General features: G+C 37.0%; 1 protein-coding gene across 2 annotated transcripts in view; it reads right to left on the bottom strand.

The window, feature by feature from the left end:
• GRID1 (glutamate ionotropic receptor delta type subunit 1) overlaps nt 1–23,742 on the bottom strand; it is a 1,098,515-nt gene that overhangs the window by 561,508 nt on the left and 513,265 nt on the right. For both annotated transcript variants that reach the window (XM_031956732.1, XM_031956733.1), the window contains exon 4: nt 14,471–14,676. In XM_031956732.1, the coding sequence (XP_031812592.1) occupies nt 14,471–14,676 (206 nt within the window). The remainder of the gene's footprint in view (nt 1–14,470; nt 14,677–23,742) is intronic.

Raw genomic sequence — 23,742 nt, forward strand, 5'->3', positions numbered from 1 at the left:
TTTGTCTGTAGCTAATGATCTTAGATCATTGCCTAGAGGACCAGTGGGCAAAAGGACTTACTTGTAGTCACACAGTTAATAGATGTCACCACCTACCTGATCCCAAGACCTACCCTCCATCTCCTATTGCCTCTCAGCATAAGAGGTGCCTAATAACTGTGAAACTGAGCTGAATTAAAGGCACTTGTGCCCACAATTCCCTCTTTAAAAAACTGAGCAATATAATCTCTGAAAAGTGTGTCCTTTATTAATCACTGTAGATCAGAGGCTGTAATACATGTGTTGCCTTAAATCAATTATTTGGGTTGCCAGGTGGCTCAGTGGATAGAGTGCTGGGCCTAAGACTCAACAGCTCATCTTCCTGTGTTTAAATCCAGTCTCAGACATTTCCTACTTGTATGACCCTAGACAAATCACTTAACCCTATTTGCCTCAGTTGACTCATCTGTAAACTGAGCCAGAGAAGGAAATGGCAAATCAGCATTCTTGCCAAGAAAACTCCAATGGAGTCAAAAAGAACTGATGTGACTGGAAACAACTGAACAACAAAAAATATATACACACATATATTTTTTCCTCTATAGAATAGGGAACCATCTAACATTAAATAATACATGAAGTTATGTTTTAAAGTATTTGGTTTCCATATTCACTTCATTCCAAGCCTTAGGGAGTTATGTTCTTGTAACTCTGGCCCTGAGAAAAATTCTGTGGTTAGTCCCTAGACCCAGTGATTGGACATGGGCATCTGGATTTGCATTCCTCCCTAAGCTACACTTCTTCTATTAAGGGTACTTTTTAAAAAATTCACCTGTCTAGTAGCTAAAGAAGCTCTAGTAAACCTCTTAATCATGTCTGGCTGGGCTCTAAAATATTTATTGAACATCAATGATGAGTTACAAGCCGAGAGCCCCAGAGTGAGCCACAGTCACTTCTAAGAAGGTCCTCATTCCATGGTGCTAAAAGTTAGGGAACATCACTTCCTCTCATGCACTTTCAGAATTCCAACTTTGCTATAGAAATGCTTGAGGCATTATCCAGTGACTTGGGTCTCAGGGCCCAGTCTATTCCTGATGATGCAGCATTTTCCCCTGCACCTTCCCTAAGTCTTAATCTTGCAGTAAAAAAGCACTTTATCAAAGAAGCTTCCAGCTGGAGTAACATGGCCAGACCAGTCAGCCAGGCATTCTGTAAATAACAGTGTGGGACGTTCCAGTCCTATCCTCCCTCCAGCATGAAATAAGTGCCTTGGAGCGATAAAAAGAAAAGATGCAGCATTTTTCAGCCCCTCTCTGTACTCAAAAGGATCACGATTGACACACATTTCTAGGAAATGAAACACTTTTACAGTTTTGTCGTGGCTGTTTTATGTTTGGTTTGCTTTTGCTGTGCTGCAGACGAAACAGTCACTGATGAGAAAATATAGAGAATTTATCATAGGAGGATCTTGGCAACACTTCCTGAGAGCCGATTGTTAAATTTCCAGTGTGAGCATTTACATTCCAGTAATCGACAAATTCTACAAATCAAGGTGTTATTTATTGCTTTCCTTGACTGTCTAGACTTAAGAAAATGATGAAGAAAATGTTAATAATGCAAATTAAATTTAAAAGCATGTCACGTGAATTTTTTTTTTCTGCTTAACCATTTTCTAGCAAAGTCTTGTTCATAAACCTTCTACCTAGAAGGAACCATGGAAGTCATCTTAGGTGCATTTACAGATGAGGAAAAGGAGGTTTAGAGATGTTAGCTAATTGACCCAAAGACATCCAGCAAGGAATTATTAAAGCCAGCATTTGAACCCAGTCTACTAATTCTACTTCAAATGTCTTCCCATTCCACCATATAAATGTCTTCCCATTCTACCATAGTGTCTTCTTGTGATGGGCTACCATGGAAGAATTATCACACTAAATGAATGTAAGGATCAAAATCAAGGATTTACTCCAAATCTTCCTAGTCTTGTATGAAATGAAATGTAAAACTTTTATACCTTTCTTTGTTTCTTTCTTTTCTCCCTTCCTTCTGAAATGAAAAGTAATAATATCATCAAGCATTTGAATAATAAGATTGCATTTTAGTGCCAATGATATAAAAGTCATTGTCCTTGGTACTTGGGATACAAAGACAAAGGGAGAAAAACAGCCCTCAATAAGTTTTTATTTGATTGTCAGGGTTCTTAAGCTTTTGTGGGTCATGGACCGCTTCTCAGAATCATGTTATATTACCAATTTTCAAAATTAAAGGAAATACTACATTTTTAGTTAGAGATTAGTGAAAATCTTTTTTCCTTATCCATGAGTTCACAGACCCCTTTGGGATCAGTGGAGTCCAGCTTAAGAATCTCTTCTCTATTGGAACACACACACACACATATGTACATGTACATAAAGGCAAACATACACACATAAATATATGGATACATATGCATGTGTATGTATATGTTTCTATATGATCATATAAGTTTATATTTCTATATTTTCACATATACCTATATGTATGGAGATATGTATATATGCATATACACACATATTCATATACATATGGACAGAGATGACTACAATTGCTAAACAAGATGGCACAGAGATAACTAATACAAACTGTGTAACCTTACACAAGTGACTTAGCCTTACTGCATCTCAGTTTCTTCATTTGTAAAATTAAAAGACTGAATTAGATGATCTCTGAGGTTTCTTGTAAGTCTATGATTCTGTGGTCCCATAAGAAATCCTAGCTCTGTACCCCTGCATGAACTTGGGTAAGTTACTCTATTTCCCAGACCCTCAATCTCTTTATTATAAAATGAGGGGAATGAGCTAGATGGTCTTTGAAATTCTTTTAAGCTTTAAATCTGTGATCATAGAATTAAGGACAAAGTGAGAAACAGAGAGAGAAAGAGAGAAAGCAGAGAGAAAGTCAGGGAGGGAGGGAGAGAAGGAGAGAGAGAGAGAGAGAGAGAGAGAGAGAGAGAGAGAGAGAGAGAGAGAGAGAGACATTGAGATTCGTGAATGATTAGATGGACAGACAGACAGTATTGAGATTCATGGTTGGGTAGACAGTCACAAAGGAAAGAAAGAAGAAAGGAAGGAAGAAAGGAAAGAAGGAAGGAAGGAAGGAAGGAAGGAAGGAAGGAAGGAAGGAAGGAAGGAAGGAAGGAAGGAAGGAAGAAAAGAAGGAAGAAAAGAAGGAAGGAAAGGAGGGAGGGAGGAAGAGAAAGAAACAAAGAAAGACAAAAAAGCAAAGAAAAAACAAAGGCGATAGCACTAAAAACTGGAAAGATTTGGAGAGGCTTCTGGATATGAAGTGGCAAAAAAAAATCTTAAGAAATGCAGGTGAGAAAGAAATGCATTTCAGACTAGGATGAGAGCTTCTTCTAAAGCAAAAAAGCAGGGAAAGAATAGAAGTCTTCAAGATCATATTGTTTAGAATAAAGACTATATAAAAGGAAGTAACATGAAATATATCTGGAAAGGTAGTTGCCTCCAGATCACAAAGGGCTTTAAATGCCAAATCCAGGAGTTTGTATTTGATGCTAGATTTAAATAAGACCCACTGAACTTGAGCAGGGAAATGGCCCAATCCAACCTGAGCTTTAGGAAGATTATTTGGCAGTTGTGTACAAAACAAATTTTAAAAAAGGAAGATTGAGAGTTGTGATTACAGGTAGGAACCTATTGGAATAATCTAGGAAACAGGAAATTGCTAAAATAATTAAAATTTAATTTGTAACTTAAGCAATGAATATCGATAGCTGAAATGACAGCAATATCATAAAATTGATAGCTACATTATGCTCAGTATGGGATCATAAAGAGAACATGAAAGTCTCTCTGGGGTCAGGGCACTTTAGTAGGGGAGGCCAGAATGGAGTGAAGATTCCATACTCCCAACAGAAAGCTTCAGCTACCAGCTCCCTCATATTTGATCTCACTCTAAGCTCAACCAACTGTGCTTTAAAGCTTAGGGAGTAAATATTCCAAAAGCATAGCAACTACTCAGCATTTAGCCTGACAAGCACTGTCACAACATGGTCTGTTGAATTTCATGGAACTGTTTGGCCAAAATTGTCCTTTGAATGTACCCAGCCATGTGCAAATGCTAGCCAGATAATCAGAGTTTCCATAGTTAACCACTTGGAAATAATATCTCCTGAAGCTACCAATCCTCCTGATTTGCTCAATCTTAATCAGATGCCTATGGAAGTGGGGGTGAACAAAGAGATTAGATTCATATGAAAGGGAGAAAACATATCCTTAGAAACATAAGGAAATCTAAGCATTGGGGAGATCAGAACCTGAGCTCATATCATCTGTGTGATGGGGGGAGGAGATTAGCCACTGTTGGAAAAATAATGCTTCCCTGTTTATACTATGACAAAAACATTGCTGGGAACATTCTGAGAAATCAGAGAGGTGCATTAGTGTTAATAAGTCCCTGCACTGCATTTGTGTCCTGGGTCATTTATTCCCGGGAAGGAACAAAACATCATAAAGCTGCTCAGGACATCATGACCCGACCCTGAGAGTGATACTGGCAGGTGATTAGTTAAATACCTGAGCAAGCTATTAGGCAACTGCTCCCAAGTAACCATCCTATGTTTACATTCCCAGACTAAATGCTCTGAGTTGTTTCCAAGGAATATAGCATCATTTCTCAAAATTAATTAAAGGGGCTAAAATACAGTACATTGAATCAAGTTAGCATAATTCCTTTGCTTTTAAGGTCAATTTGTTTTCCATCAGAGCCAAATGACCAATAAACTAGAAAGGTCTAAAGTAGAAGTGTGTGTCATGAACCCTACTGTGTGTGATGAAATCAATGCACTATATCTCACAATATAATGTGTACAATCACAAAACAATCAAAAGGGAATGTTTCAAAATGACAAAGAACAAGTATGTTCCCAAAAGAATAGTGTGAAAAGACACTCTGTCCTCACTCAACTGCAGATATAGGAGATCATTCAGTCAATCAGTCAAGAAGCATTTAATAAAAACATTTTGTTCCAGGCCTTATGCTGAGTACAAGGGACACACAGAAAAGCAAAAAAAAGCCCCTGCTCTCAAGGAGCTCATGATAGAATGGGGTAAACAACAAGCAAACAATTGTTTATGAATATAATAGAAACAGAATAAATTGGAGATAAATAATAACAGGAAAGAAACTAAGATGGAATATGACCAGGAAAAACTTCTTGCAGAAGGTAAGACTTGTACGAAGTCAGGGAATCCAAGAAGAATAGATGAGGAAGATGAGAATTGTAGACCTGGGCAACTACAAGTAAGAATAACTCAGTTTGGGAGGAGTGTCTTGTATGAGAAGCAGCAAAACAACAAGGAAGCCAATGTCACTGTTCAGCAAGTATGTAACACTGTAAAATATGTAAACTGTTACATATTTTCAGACTTCTCCATTTTATTTATCAGTCTTGCTGAATTTCATCTTTTATTTTTATTTGTCACATGGAATTTTTCTCTGAAGGGGGAATTGAGGAATACTGGGAGAAACAAACTGTGGTTACAAAAAATAAAAGAAATCAATAAAATTACTTTTAAAATATATAATTAAAGAAAATGCCAAATTTCAATGAAAGGTTAGTGAAAATAAAAATTGTATATATATATATATATATATATATTTCAAATTCACAGACCCACTGAAATTTATTCATGAGATCCTTGAGCATCCTTGGATCCCAGATTAAGAACTCCTAGTCCAGAGGAAACCTTTGAATAGATTCAATGGCAGATAGAGGCTACTTATTTGAGGTAGCTAGGTGACGTGGTAGACAAAGTGCTGGGTCTGAACTCAAGAAGACATATGTTCCTAAGTTGAAATCTTCTTTCATCACTTATTAGCTGTGACCCTGGGCAAGTCACTTAACGCTGTAGAATGAGCTGGAGGAGAAAATAGCAAACCACTCCAGCATCTTTTCCAAGAAAACCCCAAATGGGGTGATGAAGAGTCAAATAGGACTGAAAAATGACTCAACAACAAAAGAGCTTATATGAGCATGCCATCTGTAGTTTCCTCTCACACATCAAAGTATCAGAGTAATGTAGGATGTCCATTTTCTATCTCCTGTTTCTAAAATGTAACTCAGTTGCCACCTATCAAAATTCTCCTCTTCTTTTAGGATTCAACTCAAAGGAAAAGGATGAGTAACTCATAATCTACCTATTTTCCTACCCCAAATTGGGCAGTCATTGGATCAACAATTCAGAGGGAAAAAGGACTTAAAATGCCATCTATTACAGATGAGAAATTGAGATTCTCAAAAAAGTTAAGTTAAAAGTTAAAGCCTAAGATCACACATGTAATAATAGAAAGTAGAGATGGTGGTATAGTACACAGAGAGCCAGATCTGGAATCAAAAAGGCTCATCTTATTGAGTCCAAATTCAGCCTCAGACACTTACTAGTTGTGTGAGCTTGGGTAAATCACTTAACTTTGTTGCTTCAGTTTACTCATCTATAAAAAGAGCTGGAGAAGGAAATGGCAAATCACTGAAGTATCTTTGTCATGAAAATCCCAAATGGGGTCACTATAAGAATCATACATAACTGAAAATGACTGAAGAAAAACAGGAATTTAACTATAGGCCAATGACTCTTAATTTAGGACTTCCTCAATTGTAGCTTGCTGCTTCTAGATTTTATATAATATAGCCTTCAGAGAAATCTTCACCCCAGTTTTATCAGCTAAGTGATCAAAATTTGAAAAGCCAATTTGAATCATTGTTGAAATATCTCACTGATAAAAAAAAATATTGGATTGCTTTATATATTATGTATTTTATCCATTTTATATCTACATAATATAATTGTTTTATTATCACAACTGAATTTAAACTTCCTGATGATAGGAAGACATATTCATATCTTTGTCTTTATTTTTTATCTTCCCAGCATCTAGCACAGTAACTTGAACACAATAGGTATTTAATAAATGTTTGTTGAATTACTGAATTAAACTGACTCCAAGTTTTTATTTCTATTCTAATCCAGATGAATCTCCATGCTGAAAATCCTCAGATACTTGTTCTTATCACTCCTCAACCTTATGAATTCACATGTCATTAATCTCCATTCTACTCCAGTTACCCATGAACATAACCACATCTTAGGAAGCAAGGTCAACTGCTGAAAATAACAGAGATGGTGGAAGGCTTAATGCAAAGTTGTCAATAGATTTTATGGAAAGTTTGATAATGATTCAATATGAAATTTATACATAACACTGGGGTTATTCTTTCTGGAGTTATTTTCCTGGGTTATGCTCATGGGTTGAGATCCTCACAGAATCAGCTGAGTATTCCTTCTAGAGTCCTAGAAATACTAATGAGAGACTAGATTTCTTGTATTGATGACTAATAAGGCTCTACCAATGTGATTATCACTAAAAATTAATCATTAGACTTAAAATGACACGGTAAAAACAGTGTAAAACATACCCCCTCCAAAAAAAAAAAAAAAACACTGGTGAGTATTCTCCAAAGATAGAGAAGGGCCCATGGAAAGAATGAGTTTGAACATAAAATATATTAATAGGTACAAATGTATGACATATGTGTGTAAGTGTGTGTGTATACATGCATACCTATACATGTCTATATATGGCAAAGAGATAATTATATCTTCTAATGCTTTATGGACTAGAAGTTAATTCTTAAGGATGTAACCAACATTCTTAATTAGTGCTACATATGTATACACATACATTGTATTTATTTATATATTTGTGTCTGATTATTTTAGTCAATCTTGAGATGTCTCTTAAATGGAATCATGTGTCTTCATGAAATGGCCTAAAGCCCCACAATCCTCTCTAAATGGGTAAGGGCTTTTCAATATCCACCTACATGTGTGAATACAGACCCAGATGTCTGGGTCAGTGTCTGCATTAATTGGGGTAGTGTTGGATTCAAGGGTATTCAAGTATACCACTTAAATATTCAGCTTTGTAGTCCAAATTGTAGTGAAATGAGTAAAACTTGAATGTGGATAATGAGCTGAGATAATAGGGAAGAGGCAAAGGAATTGAGGGTTAAAATGAGATTAAAGAGAAAGATAATACATTTTAAGGTAGGATAAAGATAGAAAGGAAATTCTGGCTACAGAGAAGAATATGTGTTTGTTATCTTAGAAGTGGAGACCAGATTATCTGGTTATGTTAATAGATAACCAGTCTTTAAGGAACTTGCTCTGTTGATCACCTCCTCTCTCTCAATTACAATTTGACATGAATCTCTCCATCTTTACTGATTACTTTCCTCCTCATTGCAAATGCACTTGTCTTGCCTTTAAAAAATTAATCAATCTATCCATAAAACTTCCTTGTCCTTTGCATTTGCCCCTCTTCACTGTTAAGTGAAAGCTATAAGTACCTTCTGCAGTTCCCTACCCACCCACGTATTCCTTACTCCCTCACAGTTTGGTTTCCATCTCCATCATTATCTCTTTTGTCCCGGAAATTGTTTTCTCCAAGACAGCCGTCTTAAAATTTTCCTCTTCAAAATCTCTCCAACTCTGGATACTCTAGATGATAGCTTTCTCTTCACTAATATCCTCTCCTGTGTTTTAAAACATTTTACCTTCTGTTCCTTGAATGACTTTCAGCAAAAACCTTCTTATCCCCTTCACTGGCTTTTCTTTCTGTACCAACCAAATGTAGATGTAACTTCTCTATACCCCAGGACTTTATTTGGTATCAAAAATTCTTCTCTCCTCCCTCTTTTGGGGATCTCATGTACTCTATATTTCAGTGATCAATTTCCTTGGATAATTCTTATGATTATCTCTAGATCTGAGCTCTATCTCTGAGTTCCACATTTTTATTTCAAATTCTCCTACATCTCCTAACATCACACTGGCTCCTTATGCTCATTATGTCTAACATTAACCTTATCAGACCCTCCACCCCACAATAAGTATCCTATTTTGTTGTTTTTGTATCTTCTTTGGGATCTAAGTTCAAAAGCATAGAGTAAGTATGTTACAGTGGAGGTAGGGCTATATTTGGATTTGTGCACAAATCTTGATTCTATCTCTTAAACAAATCTTAATCTCTTCATGCCTCACTTTACTCACTGGGAAAGAACTGGGAAAGAAAGGGAAATAACTAGATGGCTTCTGTTTTTCCCACCACCCTACATTTGTTATCTATGAATCAAGGAGCCATGCTAGACTCAAGAATCAAAAAATTAAATATTCATTAAGTTCCTGATATGTGCCAGAAACCATTCTTGACAATGAATTTGAAAAGATTTTTTTTAAAAAAGAAACAATCCTTATTCTCAAAGAGTTTACATTCTGTGATTGAGGAAAAGGCCCATAACATGTACATATATATATATATATATATATATACACACAAATGTTACATTTTTATATGTATAAATACACTCATCTACACATTGGGTGTATGTATATAGTGTTAACACTAAAGCAATTTAGAAAGAAGCATTAATATCTGGGAGGATCAAGAAAAAGTTTGTGTAATATCACTTCCATTTTAAGAGCAAGTTATTCTAAGAGGTACTAGGGAGGTAGAAATAAATTCTAGGCATGAGAGGTGGCTTGTATTAAAGCACAGAAATGGTGAAGGGAATATTGAGTGCAAATAACAACCAGTAGACCAGCTTATATGTAGAATGTGAAGGTAAGTGAGGTATAATAAGACTGTGAAAGTGGACCGATGCCAGATCGGGAAGAACTTTTGATGCCAAATAAGAGTATCTTATCCTGAGAGCAATAGTGAGTCATTGGAAGTTTCTGAGTAGGAGATGAAATGACCTCTTATTCACTCTTGCATCCATAATTAGACATCATGCATAGCATTTCATAAAATGCACTTAATAATGTTTTTTCCATTTGAGCTGAATTCTTCATTCTAGTCATTTGATTGAAATGTATGGAGTGTTGTATGCATAGTACTGAGGTAGACACTGGAGATGCTAAGATCAAAATCAATACATTTAGTCTTTCTAAAGAGCATATAGATGAATATGGAGGACAGGATAAAAATGGCACAAGATAAGATGAATAGAAACAAAGGAATGAAACCACAATCAACTGAAGGTATTGGAGAAATTATTTTTAACTAGGGAAAGGAAGAAGAGGGTTGTGGGGGAAAAATAATGGATTAAGTGACTCCTGAACTGGGCTTTTGAAGGAAGTGAAGATTCCTTCAGTCAGAGAAAAGAAAAAATACATAAGAATAGAAGAGGGCAGGAGGATCTTTAAGAATATTACAAGTACAATGTAGTAGATAGGACATTAGATCTGCGTTCAACTTCACAAGTTCAGATACCATGTAAGCAACCCTCACTGTGGCTCAGGTTCCTTACCTAAAAATAATGGGGTTAGGCTTCATAACCTTTAAGGTCCCTTCCTTTCTAAGTCTGTGATATTATTTTAAGCAGATCCATCTAATTGCTGCACAAAATCATGAAAAGGGGTAGAGTGAGATAAAACTGAAAAAATAGGCTGCAGCCAGTTTTCCACAAATTCAGGTGGGCAAGCTTATTTTTTAAGTACATCCAACACTTTGGGAAACCAAAGAGATATATGAGTGAACTCCAAAGAATGGCCACACCACAAAACTATATAATGATCAATTCTGATGGACGTGGCACTCTTCAACAATGATCTGATTCAAACCAGTTCTACTTGTTCAGTGATAAAGAAAGCCATCTACACCCAGAGAGAGGCCTGTGGGAACTGTGGGAACTGAGTGTGGAACACAACATAGCATTCTCAGTCTCTCTGTTGTTTTTTGCTTGCATTCTTTCTCAGTTTTTTTCTTCCTTCTGGATCTGATTTTTCTTGTGCAGCAAGATAACTGTATAAATATGTATGCATATATTGGATTTAACATTTATTTTAACATAAAAAATAAGTCTATTCAACTCCTGAAAAAATAGTGTGGCCACAGCCCTACATTATCCATGAAAAAGGAAACAGGACTTGGATCAGATCTTAGGAGCCCTCTTTATGAGTATGAGATGGGCCTCACTTATTTCTTCAGTTCTTTATCATCAAGGAATGAGATATACATGACCTGCATTGGTGACTCTGTCTCTGTTATGAACTCAAGACACAATCGTCTTCATGGAAACATGGCAATCCCTACTTCTCTTTCATGTCCTAGGTGACCCACCCACCTTTTAAAAGGTCCTTGGTCTCTTGAAAATCAAAAATCTCCCTTTCAAGTCATACCCTCTCCCACTTTCAGCAGCTCTTTACTTCCCCTTCAATTACCTTTCCTTTCAGTCCCAGAATGTTCTGATCCCCCTCACAGGGCTTGACCTCCATTCTTTTCATCACTTTTGTAACCTGGCTGGGAGGCTGTTCTGATAGTCTGATGTCTTTTTTTTGTTTCTGATGGAAGGCAAGAATTGTTCCCAGTTCCCTCCTCAAGTTATTCTGAGACCTCTTTCTGAGAGCTATGTACACAGGACAAGTCCCAGGGCATATAAGATGGGTTGGGTTAGTGACAGTTCACCCTGCCCCTTGGCTTCAGCTGGGTATCCTCCACAGTGACTCATAGTAGCAGTGTTTCCATATCTGTGAAGAACAGAGAGTGCCAGGAAAAAATTTGACTATACTGAAAACATTTATAAATCAAGGATGAGCTAAAGTCCAGCTTCTTCAGTTGTGGTTCACAACCTCATATAGGTCTTGTCACTGAATGTGGGGATCTTGAAATTATGATTTATTATCAGTAAATGTTTGATTTGCATATTCATTTTGTATACTTTATATATGTAAAAATTGGTTGAACAAAAATGGTCGCAAATGGAAAAAGTTTAAGCAAACCAGATGTCTCAGAATACTTTTAATTTGACATTGTTAAGTCCCTCTGACTATCCTAGTGCCTAATGAGGTCTTTACTCTTTCTCCTTGCTAAAAAAATATGCAAAAGAAGTGTTTGCAACAAACACCATAGGTGTAGCCCAAATAATACTTTCATTATTTAGAAATTAAAACTGAGCTATTCCATACCACGGCCAACCTTGTTGTCTCTATGCCCTGAGACTAAAACAACTCATCCCTTGCTCTCTTTTCTTCCATGTTCTTCCCCATGGACTCAATACAGTCTCATATCAACTTCTCCCCCTTCCTCTAGCTAAAATGGACTGCTTTCATATGCTTGGTCTCCTCCTGTTTTCTCTTGCTTCCAGCCATCTGTTTCCAAGCACTCCTTCTACATCGCTGCCTATTAGAATTCTTCTCTGCCTTCAAAGGGCAGCTTGGGCTTCAACTCAATCAACAAACCATTATTAAGTGCCACCTATAGTTCAGCTTCTGTGATATGTGTTGGAGGTATGAAAGCCAAAGAGAAACCTATCCTCTGTTGGGGGGATGTCAACTTCTTTAAGCCTTGTGTGCCTGGAGCTTTGTGGAAAGCATCAGTTTATTCTGCTGTACCTACATGTCTCCAGTGGGCCCCCACATCACCTTTGGGCCAGGACCGTGACAGTCTCTCCCACCTCCAAGCCCAAACATTAATTAAATCACTCCCTAGGGAAGTGGTGAGTCCCAACGCTCCCCATTTTTTATTCTGCCATTCAGTCTATTAGTTTTTATTTAATTCCTACTCTGTGCCAAGCACAATGCTAAGCATTGGGAAGGCAAAGAAAGAGGGAAGGACCTAGTCCCAGATCACAAGAAGATTACAGCTAATGTAAAGATCTCTAAGTCTTGCCATTCTCCCACCCCCCCCACCCCCATCTACTCTGCAGAAGGCTTTTTTGTGTTGTCTCTCCTAGTTAGAATGTGAGCTCCTTCATCAGGGACTATCTAGTTTTTCCTGTTTTTATCCTCAGCACTTGGTACAGTATTTGGCTCATAAAAGGCACTTAAAGACTGCTTTCCAGTAATTCATTTATTCAACTCTCCTTGTTCTTACAAAACTCGTTTCTCTTTATAACATTATTTAATACAACATTATATTTTCATGGAAGCAGTTATTCCTATTAGGTGATATTTACCTGTATAACTTGCAGGACTCTTAACATGGAGCAGGGATAAAATGACTTAATAAAAAAGAGAGTGTCTGTTTATAATTCACCACCATTTATTTCTGCTGTGCCCATCTGAAACCCTAGGGGCCATGTTTTTAAGTTTCCACTTAAAGTATTCACCCCAGGGGTCACTTAATGGTCTAAAGCTTTAGTTCAGGAAGATGCATATTACACATGACTATTAATACATTTACTGTCTATCCTCGGTGTCATATTATCACTGCCCAGAACTTAATTAAGTTTTCACTTCTCTCCCTTCCCTTTATCAGTCTTTCCAAATGGGTGGCTTGTTTCAGAATCCAATATCCTATGGAGTTTTATCTCTTCTCCCTGTCACAGGCTCTGTGGTTAACATTTTGAAAAGCAGAAAACAACCATCCAATGATTGCAAAGTAAAAGTTTTCACATTTGCTGGTAAAATAGCAAATGGTATTTGAGCAAATGCTTCTCCTTACTAGACCCTCTTCACAAAGATGACATAAAAATCAGTACCGGCCAAATTGCCCAAGATAGGCTAGAAAGTTCAGTCCGTGATAGAAAGTGGCCTCCAGAGAGAGTTCAATGGAGCTTGACAGAAAGAGGAAAGACAAAATGTACAAATCCATTAGAAAGCCCAGAATACACTCGAGAAATCCATCACCCCTATTTGTGCATTTAATTGAACTCAACACTTAAGCAACAATTAAGTTAACTTTAGCCATCTTGTCCATGTTCTTCATCAGCTGACCCCATCAGTCATCACTATAATAGTAGAGTATGTTTGTCTATTGACTCTTCTAGTCTCAACTTAATGATCTGTTTCCTAAGTGATAATTTCTGAGCACTCTGGGGGCTTTTACTTCAAATGCATCATTAAAATTGACCCCTATATTAAGTGATAAGTAGCCTCAGGAACCAAAAATAAACACAAGCACAATGTGTTGCCCTGCTCAGATAAACAAATGTGCAATTTTGGTGTGCTAAGACATACTAAAAGAGTATCTACAATATATGAAACAGCCCTGAGAATAATTGCATTTTATTGGTACACTCCTTGAAGTAGTGGGAGGAATGGATAAATGGAACGAGGAGATGAGAGAAGGGAGCAAAGGTCCCAGATCCTTGCCTCATGACCTTTGAAACAACATCACTGTGCCATATACAACAGACAATACTGACATTATGTAGCTTTTGATATAGTAAACTTCTGTTTCTAAAAAAAAATATATTAAAATATTCACCACACAAACAAAGACACACATAGAGAATTATTTGGCAACCTCCAATGCACTATGGTGAATACCAGTCCCACTTCTTTGTGTACCTTAATCCAAAGCAGCCTTTACCTCATCATCAAGAAGAAAAATAGCCTCAAGAAGAACTCCTGGCAGGTGAATTCCAGGTGCAGGAGTTCACCTAGCCAAGTTCTATTCCATTCCATGACAAATAAACCGGCTCACTGACCTCATTGATGAATGTCTGGGCTCCATGAGGACTAAGCAGCAAAATTGCCCGACGTAGTGTATCCCGGTAGCGATTTAGCTCCTCAGTCTTCATGGTGGTAAAGAGGCTGGTAAACACTCGACTGATGTTTCTATCCACCTTTTGTAAAGATACATCCAGCCCCAATCTGGAGGCTTGGTCCAGAAAGCTCTGCAATCCACGGATATCTAGAAAAGACAAAAAGGGTAAGGTGAGATAGAGAAGATATGGGGAAAGGAGAAAGGAAAAGAAAGAGGGAATGGAGAAAAATGATCAGAGAAGAAAAAAGAGAGAAAACAAAGAGGAAAAGAGAGGAGAGGGAGAAGGAAAGGGAGAGGAAGAGGGAAAAAGAGAATATCATCAGGAAATCCATTAAATCATCAGCTTACTCAGGAACCAGACTAAAAACAAAAGAAAACCTTGCTATGTGTGAATCAAGGTGCAAAGTGTTGTGTGAAATATGACGTTTACATAAGACTTTCAAACACCTACCTTCATGAATTTTACAATTTAGTAGTAGTAAAGACACAGAAAATTCTAATGTTCAGGATGAGGTAGTAGAAAGACCACAGAATTTAGACAAAGATGTTCTGATTTCAAATCTCATCTCTAACATTTACTGCCCATGAGGCATTGGGCACATCACTTAACTTCTCTAGACCTCAATTTCCTCATCTGTAAAAATGAAGGATCGGGCAGCTTGATGGCTCAATAGATAAAGCATTAGACCTGAAGTCAGGAAGACCTGAATTCAAGTCCAGCTTCAGATATTTATTAACTGTATGATCCAGGGCAAATCACTTTACCCTGTTTACCTCCATTTCCCCATCTGTAAAATGAACTGCAAAAGGAAATGGTAAGCTACTCCAATATTTTTGCTAAGAAAACCCCACTGGGGGCATGAAGAGTCAAACCTGACTGGAGCAACTGCACAATATCATCAATCATACTGGATGTCTACTTGGGTTTTTTCCAGCTCTAAATCAAATCTCTTAGATCTTCATAAAATGAAGAATGAATGTTATGAGGCTCTTGGGGAGAGCTCTCATGGCCAGGATTTAAAGATTAGGAAAGACTTCTGGGGAAGAAGTTAATATTTCAGTTAGATGTTGATGATAATAATGGAAATAATGATACAGCTGATAAATAGAATTTGTATTTATAAAAAAGGTTTATGATGACAAGTCAATTCAAGATCATTGCCACCAGTGATTAGAGACATGTTATCCTTGAGGTACCTGGGTTTATTGATCAATAAAGATCATAATAAGAAACAGTAAAAACAGCAATATATTGTGGAAGACTGCAAAAATTTAGCACCTACAGGATACCTAGCAAGACTGGATTTAGCAACTAGAAATAAACAGAGAAGTTCTCTATTACAGACCGAGAAAACAAATCCCTCTCCTATAAAGACAGTTCTCAAAATATCCTTGAGAATTCAACAAAAAGACTGTAATGGAATTTTAGCATTTTTCACAGATAAAACCTGAATCCATAATTGGCTAGAAAAACCACTGATCCACAAAAATTTAAGGAAAAAAATATTTTAGTAAATGTGGCCATAGCAAATAGTCAATCTCCCATGAATGAAATTTGAATGAACAAGAGAAAGAAAGGCTTCCAAAATATAGACACCTCACAGAAATAAAATATATATATAGAAGTACATCATCTCTGTCCTTTTGTAAGACCCAGGAACTTTTCCAAGAATGTTTTTGGAGATCCCACATAAGCTGAACTTAAATGCCAATATTTGGAATTTAACAAAAAGGAACAAATAGGAACAACAAAAGGAAGCAATATAGGAACAAATAACAAAAAAGAAAAAATATATTTTTGCAACATAATTTATGGAATATTGAATATGAAATAATAATACCAGGACAGTATGTTGTCCTGGATCATCGCTTATCAAAATAGGACAAAGTATTTTTTTCTGTCTCCAGAGAGTGGAAAATCAATTAATTATTTTAATCTAATTGTATATTGTTAAAAAAAAAACTATTTGATTTTGAAATTCTATGTTTAAAAACTTCAAAAATTCTAGAACCTCAATTGTAGCCACTAATGGAACCAAAGGCACAAATAGCAAATTTGATATAACCTCATACTGTGTAATTATGGGTTGTGTTCTCCCTAGGCTATAACTCTGTAGGTGGAAAGCTGGATATGGAATCAGGAAGAACTGAGTTCAAATCAAGCCTCAAAAACTTAATATGTAACTGATGGCTAGGCAAGTCACTTAATCTTTCTGTGCCTCTTCCTTATCTGCAAAATGGAGGTGAAAATAGCAGAATTCTCAAGCCGTTGTTTGATTATTTTTTTTCCAGGAAGGGTGGAGTAAAGGTAAGGATCAAAGAGATATTTGTAAAGTGCTTTACAAACCTTAAAACACTACATAAAAGTTATTATTATTATAAATAATAATAATCTCACAAAGAGGATCTATTTTGATAGTGTGAGATAAAGGATAGAGTATTGCATCTAGAGTGAGGAAAACCTTAATTCAGATGACATCTTTTGCCCATCTTAATATATGTTTGAAAGCAATTTACAACCACTCTGACCCTCAGTTTCATCATCATAAAACAGAGATGAGAATAATGTATTCTTGACTATCTCACATGGTATCATATGTTTGGAGCTGCAAAAGGCTGTAAAAGTGATTTACTCCAATTACTTTTTTTTTTTTTTACAGACGGAAAGAGCTTTAAACAGTTTAATGACTTTTCCAAGGTCACAGAGCTAGAAAATGGCCAATTTGAGAGTTAAACCCAATTCTTCTGACTCCAGATCCAGTTTATTACACCATTGTGGAGCATTTTGCAAAAAAAATTTGGATTTCAGCTATTATTGCCCAGCACACTAGAGGCCTTCCTCTAGAATATTTTTACATCTTATGTGTACCTAGGTGGTTTTTTTAATTCAACTGGTATTGAATTTTTCCCCTAAAACCAATTTTTGTCCTAATCTATATACAGATCCATTCATATACCCCTCATCAAAATTCATCTATCCCATGTTCCATGACCTTGGACCCGCTAACCTCATAAGCTTCCCAATGTTCATCTGTGTACCTTATGACTAAGCCTTTGGGCACTAAACATTCTTTAATATTGAGAAAAGCAGGAGCGTCTCATAGATGGCAAATGTTTTGTTTCTATTCAGACTCTTGGCAGGTCTATTTTGATCAATTTGAATTTAGTCTGCCATTCATCTATCATCAGCCATCTTCGAGGGAGAATTGCCACAACTCCTGACCACATGTAGCAAGTCTGGAGAAATATCAGCGAGAGATTCCTGCTCAGGAAATTATAGAAAATAAGGCCCCTTTTCAGCAACAGGGGGGCCCTCATTTGGATATTTTCTATACAGAGAGAGACCATACCAACAGCAGGGCTAAGCTTGAATCTAAAAGTCAAATTATCTATTTTACCTGCAACCAAGATCACCAAATCAGGTGATTCATTTATTTCCAGAAATCAGTGACAATCAGAAACTCAGGACACTAGCCACCAATGAAACCTAGTTTGCTCCATCATCATTTAATGTAATGACACAAATTTAATTACATGGAAAATAGTCTTAATTTCAAATGCAAAAGGCTCTTAAATCATTTAAGTCAAACTTTAGAGCTATCATCCAAAGAATGCATTTACTAAGTACCTACGCATGTGCAGGGTTCCATGACCCAGATTCTAAACCTGAGTCACATCCAATCTGTGCAAAGTTTGTTCAGTTCTACACTGCAAGAGCCATCACAGTGAACCTAGGTTCAAATTCTGTTTCTCTCCTTCTCATCCTTTGTAGCCCTCCCTAACCATCCTTCTCTAGCTAGAATCCTAGTAAGGTATGATCTACCTCCTGTGTATATTACACCTGGAATGTATGGAACACTTCAAGGTTTACTAAGCACTGTACATAGTAATTGTTGATACTTACATAATAATTCAAAATTTGCAAGCACTTGACAAACATTGTGCACTTTGAGTCTCACAATCTTGTAAGGGAGGCATATTTTATAATGAGGCTAAGTAACTTGTCCATCACCACGTAACTAGAAATGTCAGTTGTAGGGCTGAATGTCAGGTATTTCTTGATTGCATGTTCAGCACTCTTGAAAGTACATTGCCCTGTTATTGTGGAAATATTTTGCATGACTTCACATGTATAATGGGTATCATATTGCTTTCCTTCTCAATGATTAGGGGAGGGACTGAAAAGAAGAGAATTTGGAATTTAAAAAAAAATACATCAACGTGATGGGGGGAGAAAAGAAAAAAAAAAATTTCCAGATGTTTTTATCTCGTGTTTTATAAAGAATCCTGTAAGATAAGTGCTATGATTATAATTATTCCCATTTTTCAAAGGAGAAAACTGAAGTTTAGGTTATGTAATTTGTCTTATAATCACACAGCCAGACAATGAATGAGATAGGATTTGAACTCACATCTTTCTTGCTTCCAAATTCAGAGTTCTTTGCTCCCCCCACACACACACCATGCACACAAACTGTGCTATTTCTTATACATGGATCCTTCTATTCATAAAGTTAATTTGAATACATCCTACAGCTCTCTGGAAACATGTCTGATTGTAAGTAGCCAGAGGGCAGTGACCATTTGTTCTCCCTCCTTGAATGCCCAGTGTCTGGAACGGTTTCTAATTCCTGTCAAGGTTTAATAAATGTTGTCTCTTGTAGCCATTGACAAGTCCAGACTTTTCTAGAAGCAACAGTGAGACACTGAACAAATTACACAGGGAGAACCTCTGTAGAGAGGGGACTTTCCAAAGGTCCTAAACAAGGCCATCACAGCAGCTAGAAGAATACAATGAAGGGGATGAAGGGAAAGGATGTGAAATTGGGGAAGCTTTGGTTCTATTCCAGCCTGGGGAAACAGCTCACATTTATTTTTATCATGCATTAAGTTTCTCAGAGCATTCACTTAATAAGAAGTCTATGAGGTAGGTACGTACATACAACTACATAACCTTGGACAAATAACTTAACCTATCTGGTCCCCTGTTTCCTCATCTGTAAAAAGAAGGTGTTGATGAATATAATTATTCCAGAAGACTGAAGATGAACTTAGCTGCCCACCATCTGACAGAGATGGATAACTTGAGATAAAGAATAAGACACACATTTGGGGGCAGGGACAATGTGGAAATGTAGTTTATTTGGCTGTATGTGTTGGTTATGAGGGCTTTTTTCTTTTAAATTGTAGAAGTAAGAGGAAAAGAAATTAAATGCTAATTTTTTAAATGGGAGGTTGTTTGGGTTTTTTTAAAGAAATATGAAATAAAAGAGAGTGGGAGTAGAATAAATGACTGTGGAGGTTTTATTCAGCTTTGAATCTAAGATTCTGTGTGTGTGTGAAGTATCTCCGATTTATAGATTTTATGCAAAACTAGCCAGGGCCACTGAGTAAGCCCCAGAGCTGTGCCTTGAACTTCAAGTATTTTGATTTGAAAACCAGTGTTCTTTGTACTACGGCTCTGAGGAGGACCAGCTGACAGTCTGGCCTGCTTCCTGATTCTTTAAAAACACATAAATACTCTGGCTGCATTTGCCTCAGAGCCAATGTTTAATGGGCACCAACAGGAGATTCTATCTCACATGTGGCCAGAGCTACCTAGAGCAAACCAGTTGAAATTATTCTCATCCCATAAAATATTGTGTTCATCAGGAAGCAAAGGGGATGAACAAGTTCCTCTATGTTCTCTCCCAAATAGATATCTGTTATATTATCATATTTGTGTCATAACCTCACAACTCTTGGGTATGATATAACAAAAACAACAATAATAATAGCTAACATTTATATAGCACTTGTTCTATGGAAGTCCTTCCTACACCAGGCCTGACACTATCCACTTCCTAACTGCTTCAAACACACATTTTTAAATTATAATATAAACTGTTCTCTTTCCCTTCCCTTTCTGTTTTTCTTTTCTTTTTTTTTTCTCACCTTTCTCCTTAGGCAGGTAGGTAACATAGTGGATGGAGTAGTGGGCTCCCCCTCAGAACACCTCCATTCAAATCTTCCCTTTGATACTTTTCTGCTGTGTCTCCCTGAACAAGTTCTATTACCTCTCATCCTGTTTCCTCATTTGCAAAATAGACATGATAACAGCACCTACTTCCCAGGATCATTATGATGGTCACCTGAGATGTCACATAAAATTCTGCAAACTTTAATATGCTACATAAATGTTAGCTATTATTATTACCTCCACTCCCTCCTCTTGCCAAGTCCGCAAGCGTTTGGCCCACATTCAGCCATTCAGGATGCAGCAACCCATTCAAAGGGCATAAAAAGTTGCTGAGAACAGCAAGGAAAAGGGGAGATGATTCAAATAATCCTGAGGTCAGAGCTTACTTCCTCGGTGTGGTGAATAAAATTCTGAATGACACTTTGATGGGAGGAGAGGGATTTATGGTTCCACATTCACAAATTTTCTCCTCTGATGTCTCCCTATGGTATAGATGTAATCCTGGGTGCTGAAAGGGTATGGGAGTAGGACATAAGCAAAGGTAGTAAAGTGACAAGTAAAGGATTTGGTCCTCAGTTTCTCCATCTGTAAAAGAGAGTGGGGGAGGAAGCAAAGAGAAAAGGGAGAGAGGGAGGAGGAAGAGAGACAGAGACAGAGAGACAAAGAAACTGTTCTCTTCCACCTCTGACTCTATGTTCCTGTGAAATATAGGTTTATAGATGGGGATCCCTGAGGTTCCCAAAAAATGGGGCTAAAAATATATAGATCAAGATCAATTCTGATAGATGTGGCTCTTTTCAAAAACAAGATGATTCAGACTGTTTCCAGTGGTCTTGTGGTAGAGATAGCCATCTTCATCAAGAGAGGACTATGGGAACTAAGTGTGATCATAATATAGTTTTCTCACTCTTTTTGTTGTTGTTTGCTTGCATTTTTTTCTTCCTCACTTTTTTCTTTTTGATCTGATTTTTCTCATGCAGCATATTTGAGGAAATATGTAAAGAAAAATCATACCTGTTTAACAGATATTGTATTACTTGCTGTCTAGGAGAAGGGTTAGGGGAAAGGAAGGGAGAAAAAAATGGAACATAAGGTTTTGCAAGGATGAATGTTGAAAACTATACATATATTTTGAAAACAAAAAACTTTATTAAACTATGCATCAAAGTTTGTTTTTAATCCAGTTAAATGGAATATCCTACTAAACTTGAAAAGTTTTGGGTCTAGGGTAGCAAAGAATTCCATATTTGTCAACCTATAATCAGCTTAGGTTAGTTAGGATTCACCCATAATCAAAGGATGGGCCACATATCCATAAACACCCTGTCCTTTGGGTGGTCACAGAAACCCATTGATCATGAAGAGCATGGAGGAGTCGTACCCTGCTTGGATGAAGAAGGTACCCACATCTATGAAAAGAAGTACTGTTGTAGCATTATTATAGCTGGTAGCTTATCCTGCTAGATTATGAACTTCTTGAGGGCAAGCAGACAGGCAGACACTTTGCCTTTTGGCCATGGATAAGATTTCAAGGGGTACAAATTCAGGGTAAAAAGCATTCCAAGGACATGGAACAGTCTTAATAGAAAACATGGAATCACAGATTTCAGGAGACTTAGCGCTGATAGGGACCCTGGAGTCTATGTATCTCTACAACCTCATTTTATCAATAAGGAAACTGAGGCTAGGAAGGATTAAATGATTGACCATATAATAAGTGAGAAAGATGGCATTTCAACCCAAAATTAAATTCAGTGTCTCTTCCTCCCCCCAGAAGAGATGGGAGTCATGGAACCCATATCCTCACTTTCAGGTAAAGAGACTAATCCTAGAGAGACAAATCATCTATCCCAGTCTCATCCATATACTAAGCATCAGAGCCAGAATTTGAATTTAAATTATCTAGCTCTAAATAAAGAATTCTTTCTACTGTGCTATAAGTATATATAAAGGCATAGAGGTAGAATAATAGGAAACATGTGGTAGAGGAGAGGAACAAACAAGCATATATTTAGCTCTTCCCATGTAGCAGATAATATATTAAGCACTCTGCAAATATTATCTCATGTGATACTCATAACAAATCTATGAAGTGAAGCTATTGTTATTCCCATTTTATGAATGAAGAAACTGAGGAATGCAGTAAATATCTGAAGTCAAATTTGGACGCAGGTCTTCCTAATTCCAGTCCCAGTGCTCTATCTACTGTGACATTTAGATGACTTATGAGACTACTGAGTTGTCTAAATTGGCTGAAAGATAGTGGAGATAAATGTGAAATTATACTGAAAAAGTAAAAAGCATTAAATTTTGGATAGCCTTGAATGCCAGGTAAAAAGAGTTTGGATTTTATTCATTAAGTTATTGAATCAATCAATCAAGATATAATATATTTCTGTGATATTTAGTGTATGCTATAGTCAAAAGCAGCCACCTTTATAAATTTGACAGTAACCTTAGGAAATGAGGATGAAATTAGGGATGGAAATCTCTAACAGTGGAGAACAATGAAGCCAGACAACCAGGGCGGAGAAAGGAAGACACATCCTAAGTTCAAATATGGTTTCAGATACTTATTAGCTGTGTGACCATGAACGAATTCTTTCACCCAGTTTGCCTCAATTTCCTCATCTGTAAAATGATCTGGAGAAGGAATTGGCTGACTTCTTCAGTCTTTGCCAAAAAAATTATGGGATTACAAAGAATCAAATACAACTGAACAACTCATGCCAGATACTTGTCAAGACAATGAAGATTAAAGAATACCTTTCCTCTAGAAGTTATAGTCTACTTATGTTTTCATTGAAGTAATCAAATAAAATTTTTCTCATTAGTATTGAAGTGTTGAAATAGTTGAAGTTGAAGCTGAAGAGATCATGGCCAGTATCCCTTCTTTAGTAAAAATGGGCTTGATCCAAATAACCAGAGGCTCAATGGACTCATCCATCATCTTCTCTGTTTGCTTAGCATTCTGTGGAATACACTGGCCCCCCATCAACAGTAGAGGTGTTCCTTTTCACCTATACCTGGGGTTAAGTTGCCTGTACTCAGTGCTGGCGTGATATGACTCCCATCTGTTTCATGGATTCAGACTTGTGTGATATACTGCTGTTTGAATAAGCAACTGTCCTAAGCCTGGAGCATCTCTATGTAAATCCTAGGACTGGGTCCAGGATCTGTGAAAATTAAGCTTCACTTAGTCAGAAACATGCACTCATATCAAGGCACACAATAATGCCATATTCCAAGCCAAG

The sequence above is a fragment of the Sarcophilus harrisii genome, chromosome 2 (genome assembly GCF_902635505.1).
Source record: "Sarcophilus harrisii chromosome 2, mSarHar1.11, whole genome shotgun sequence".
NCBI lineage: Eukaryota > Metazoa > Chordata > Mammalia > Dasyuromorphia > Dasyuridae > Sarcophilus > Sarcophilus harrisii.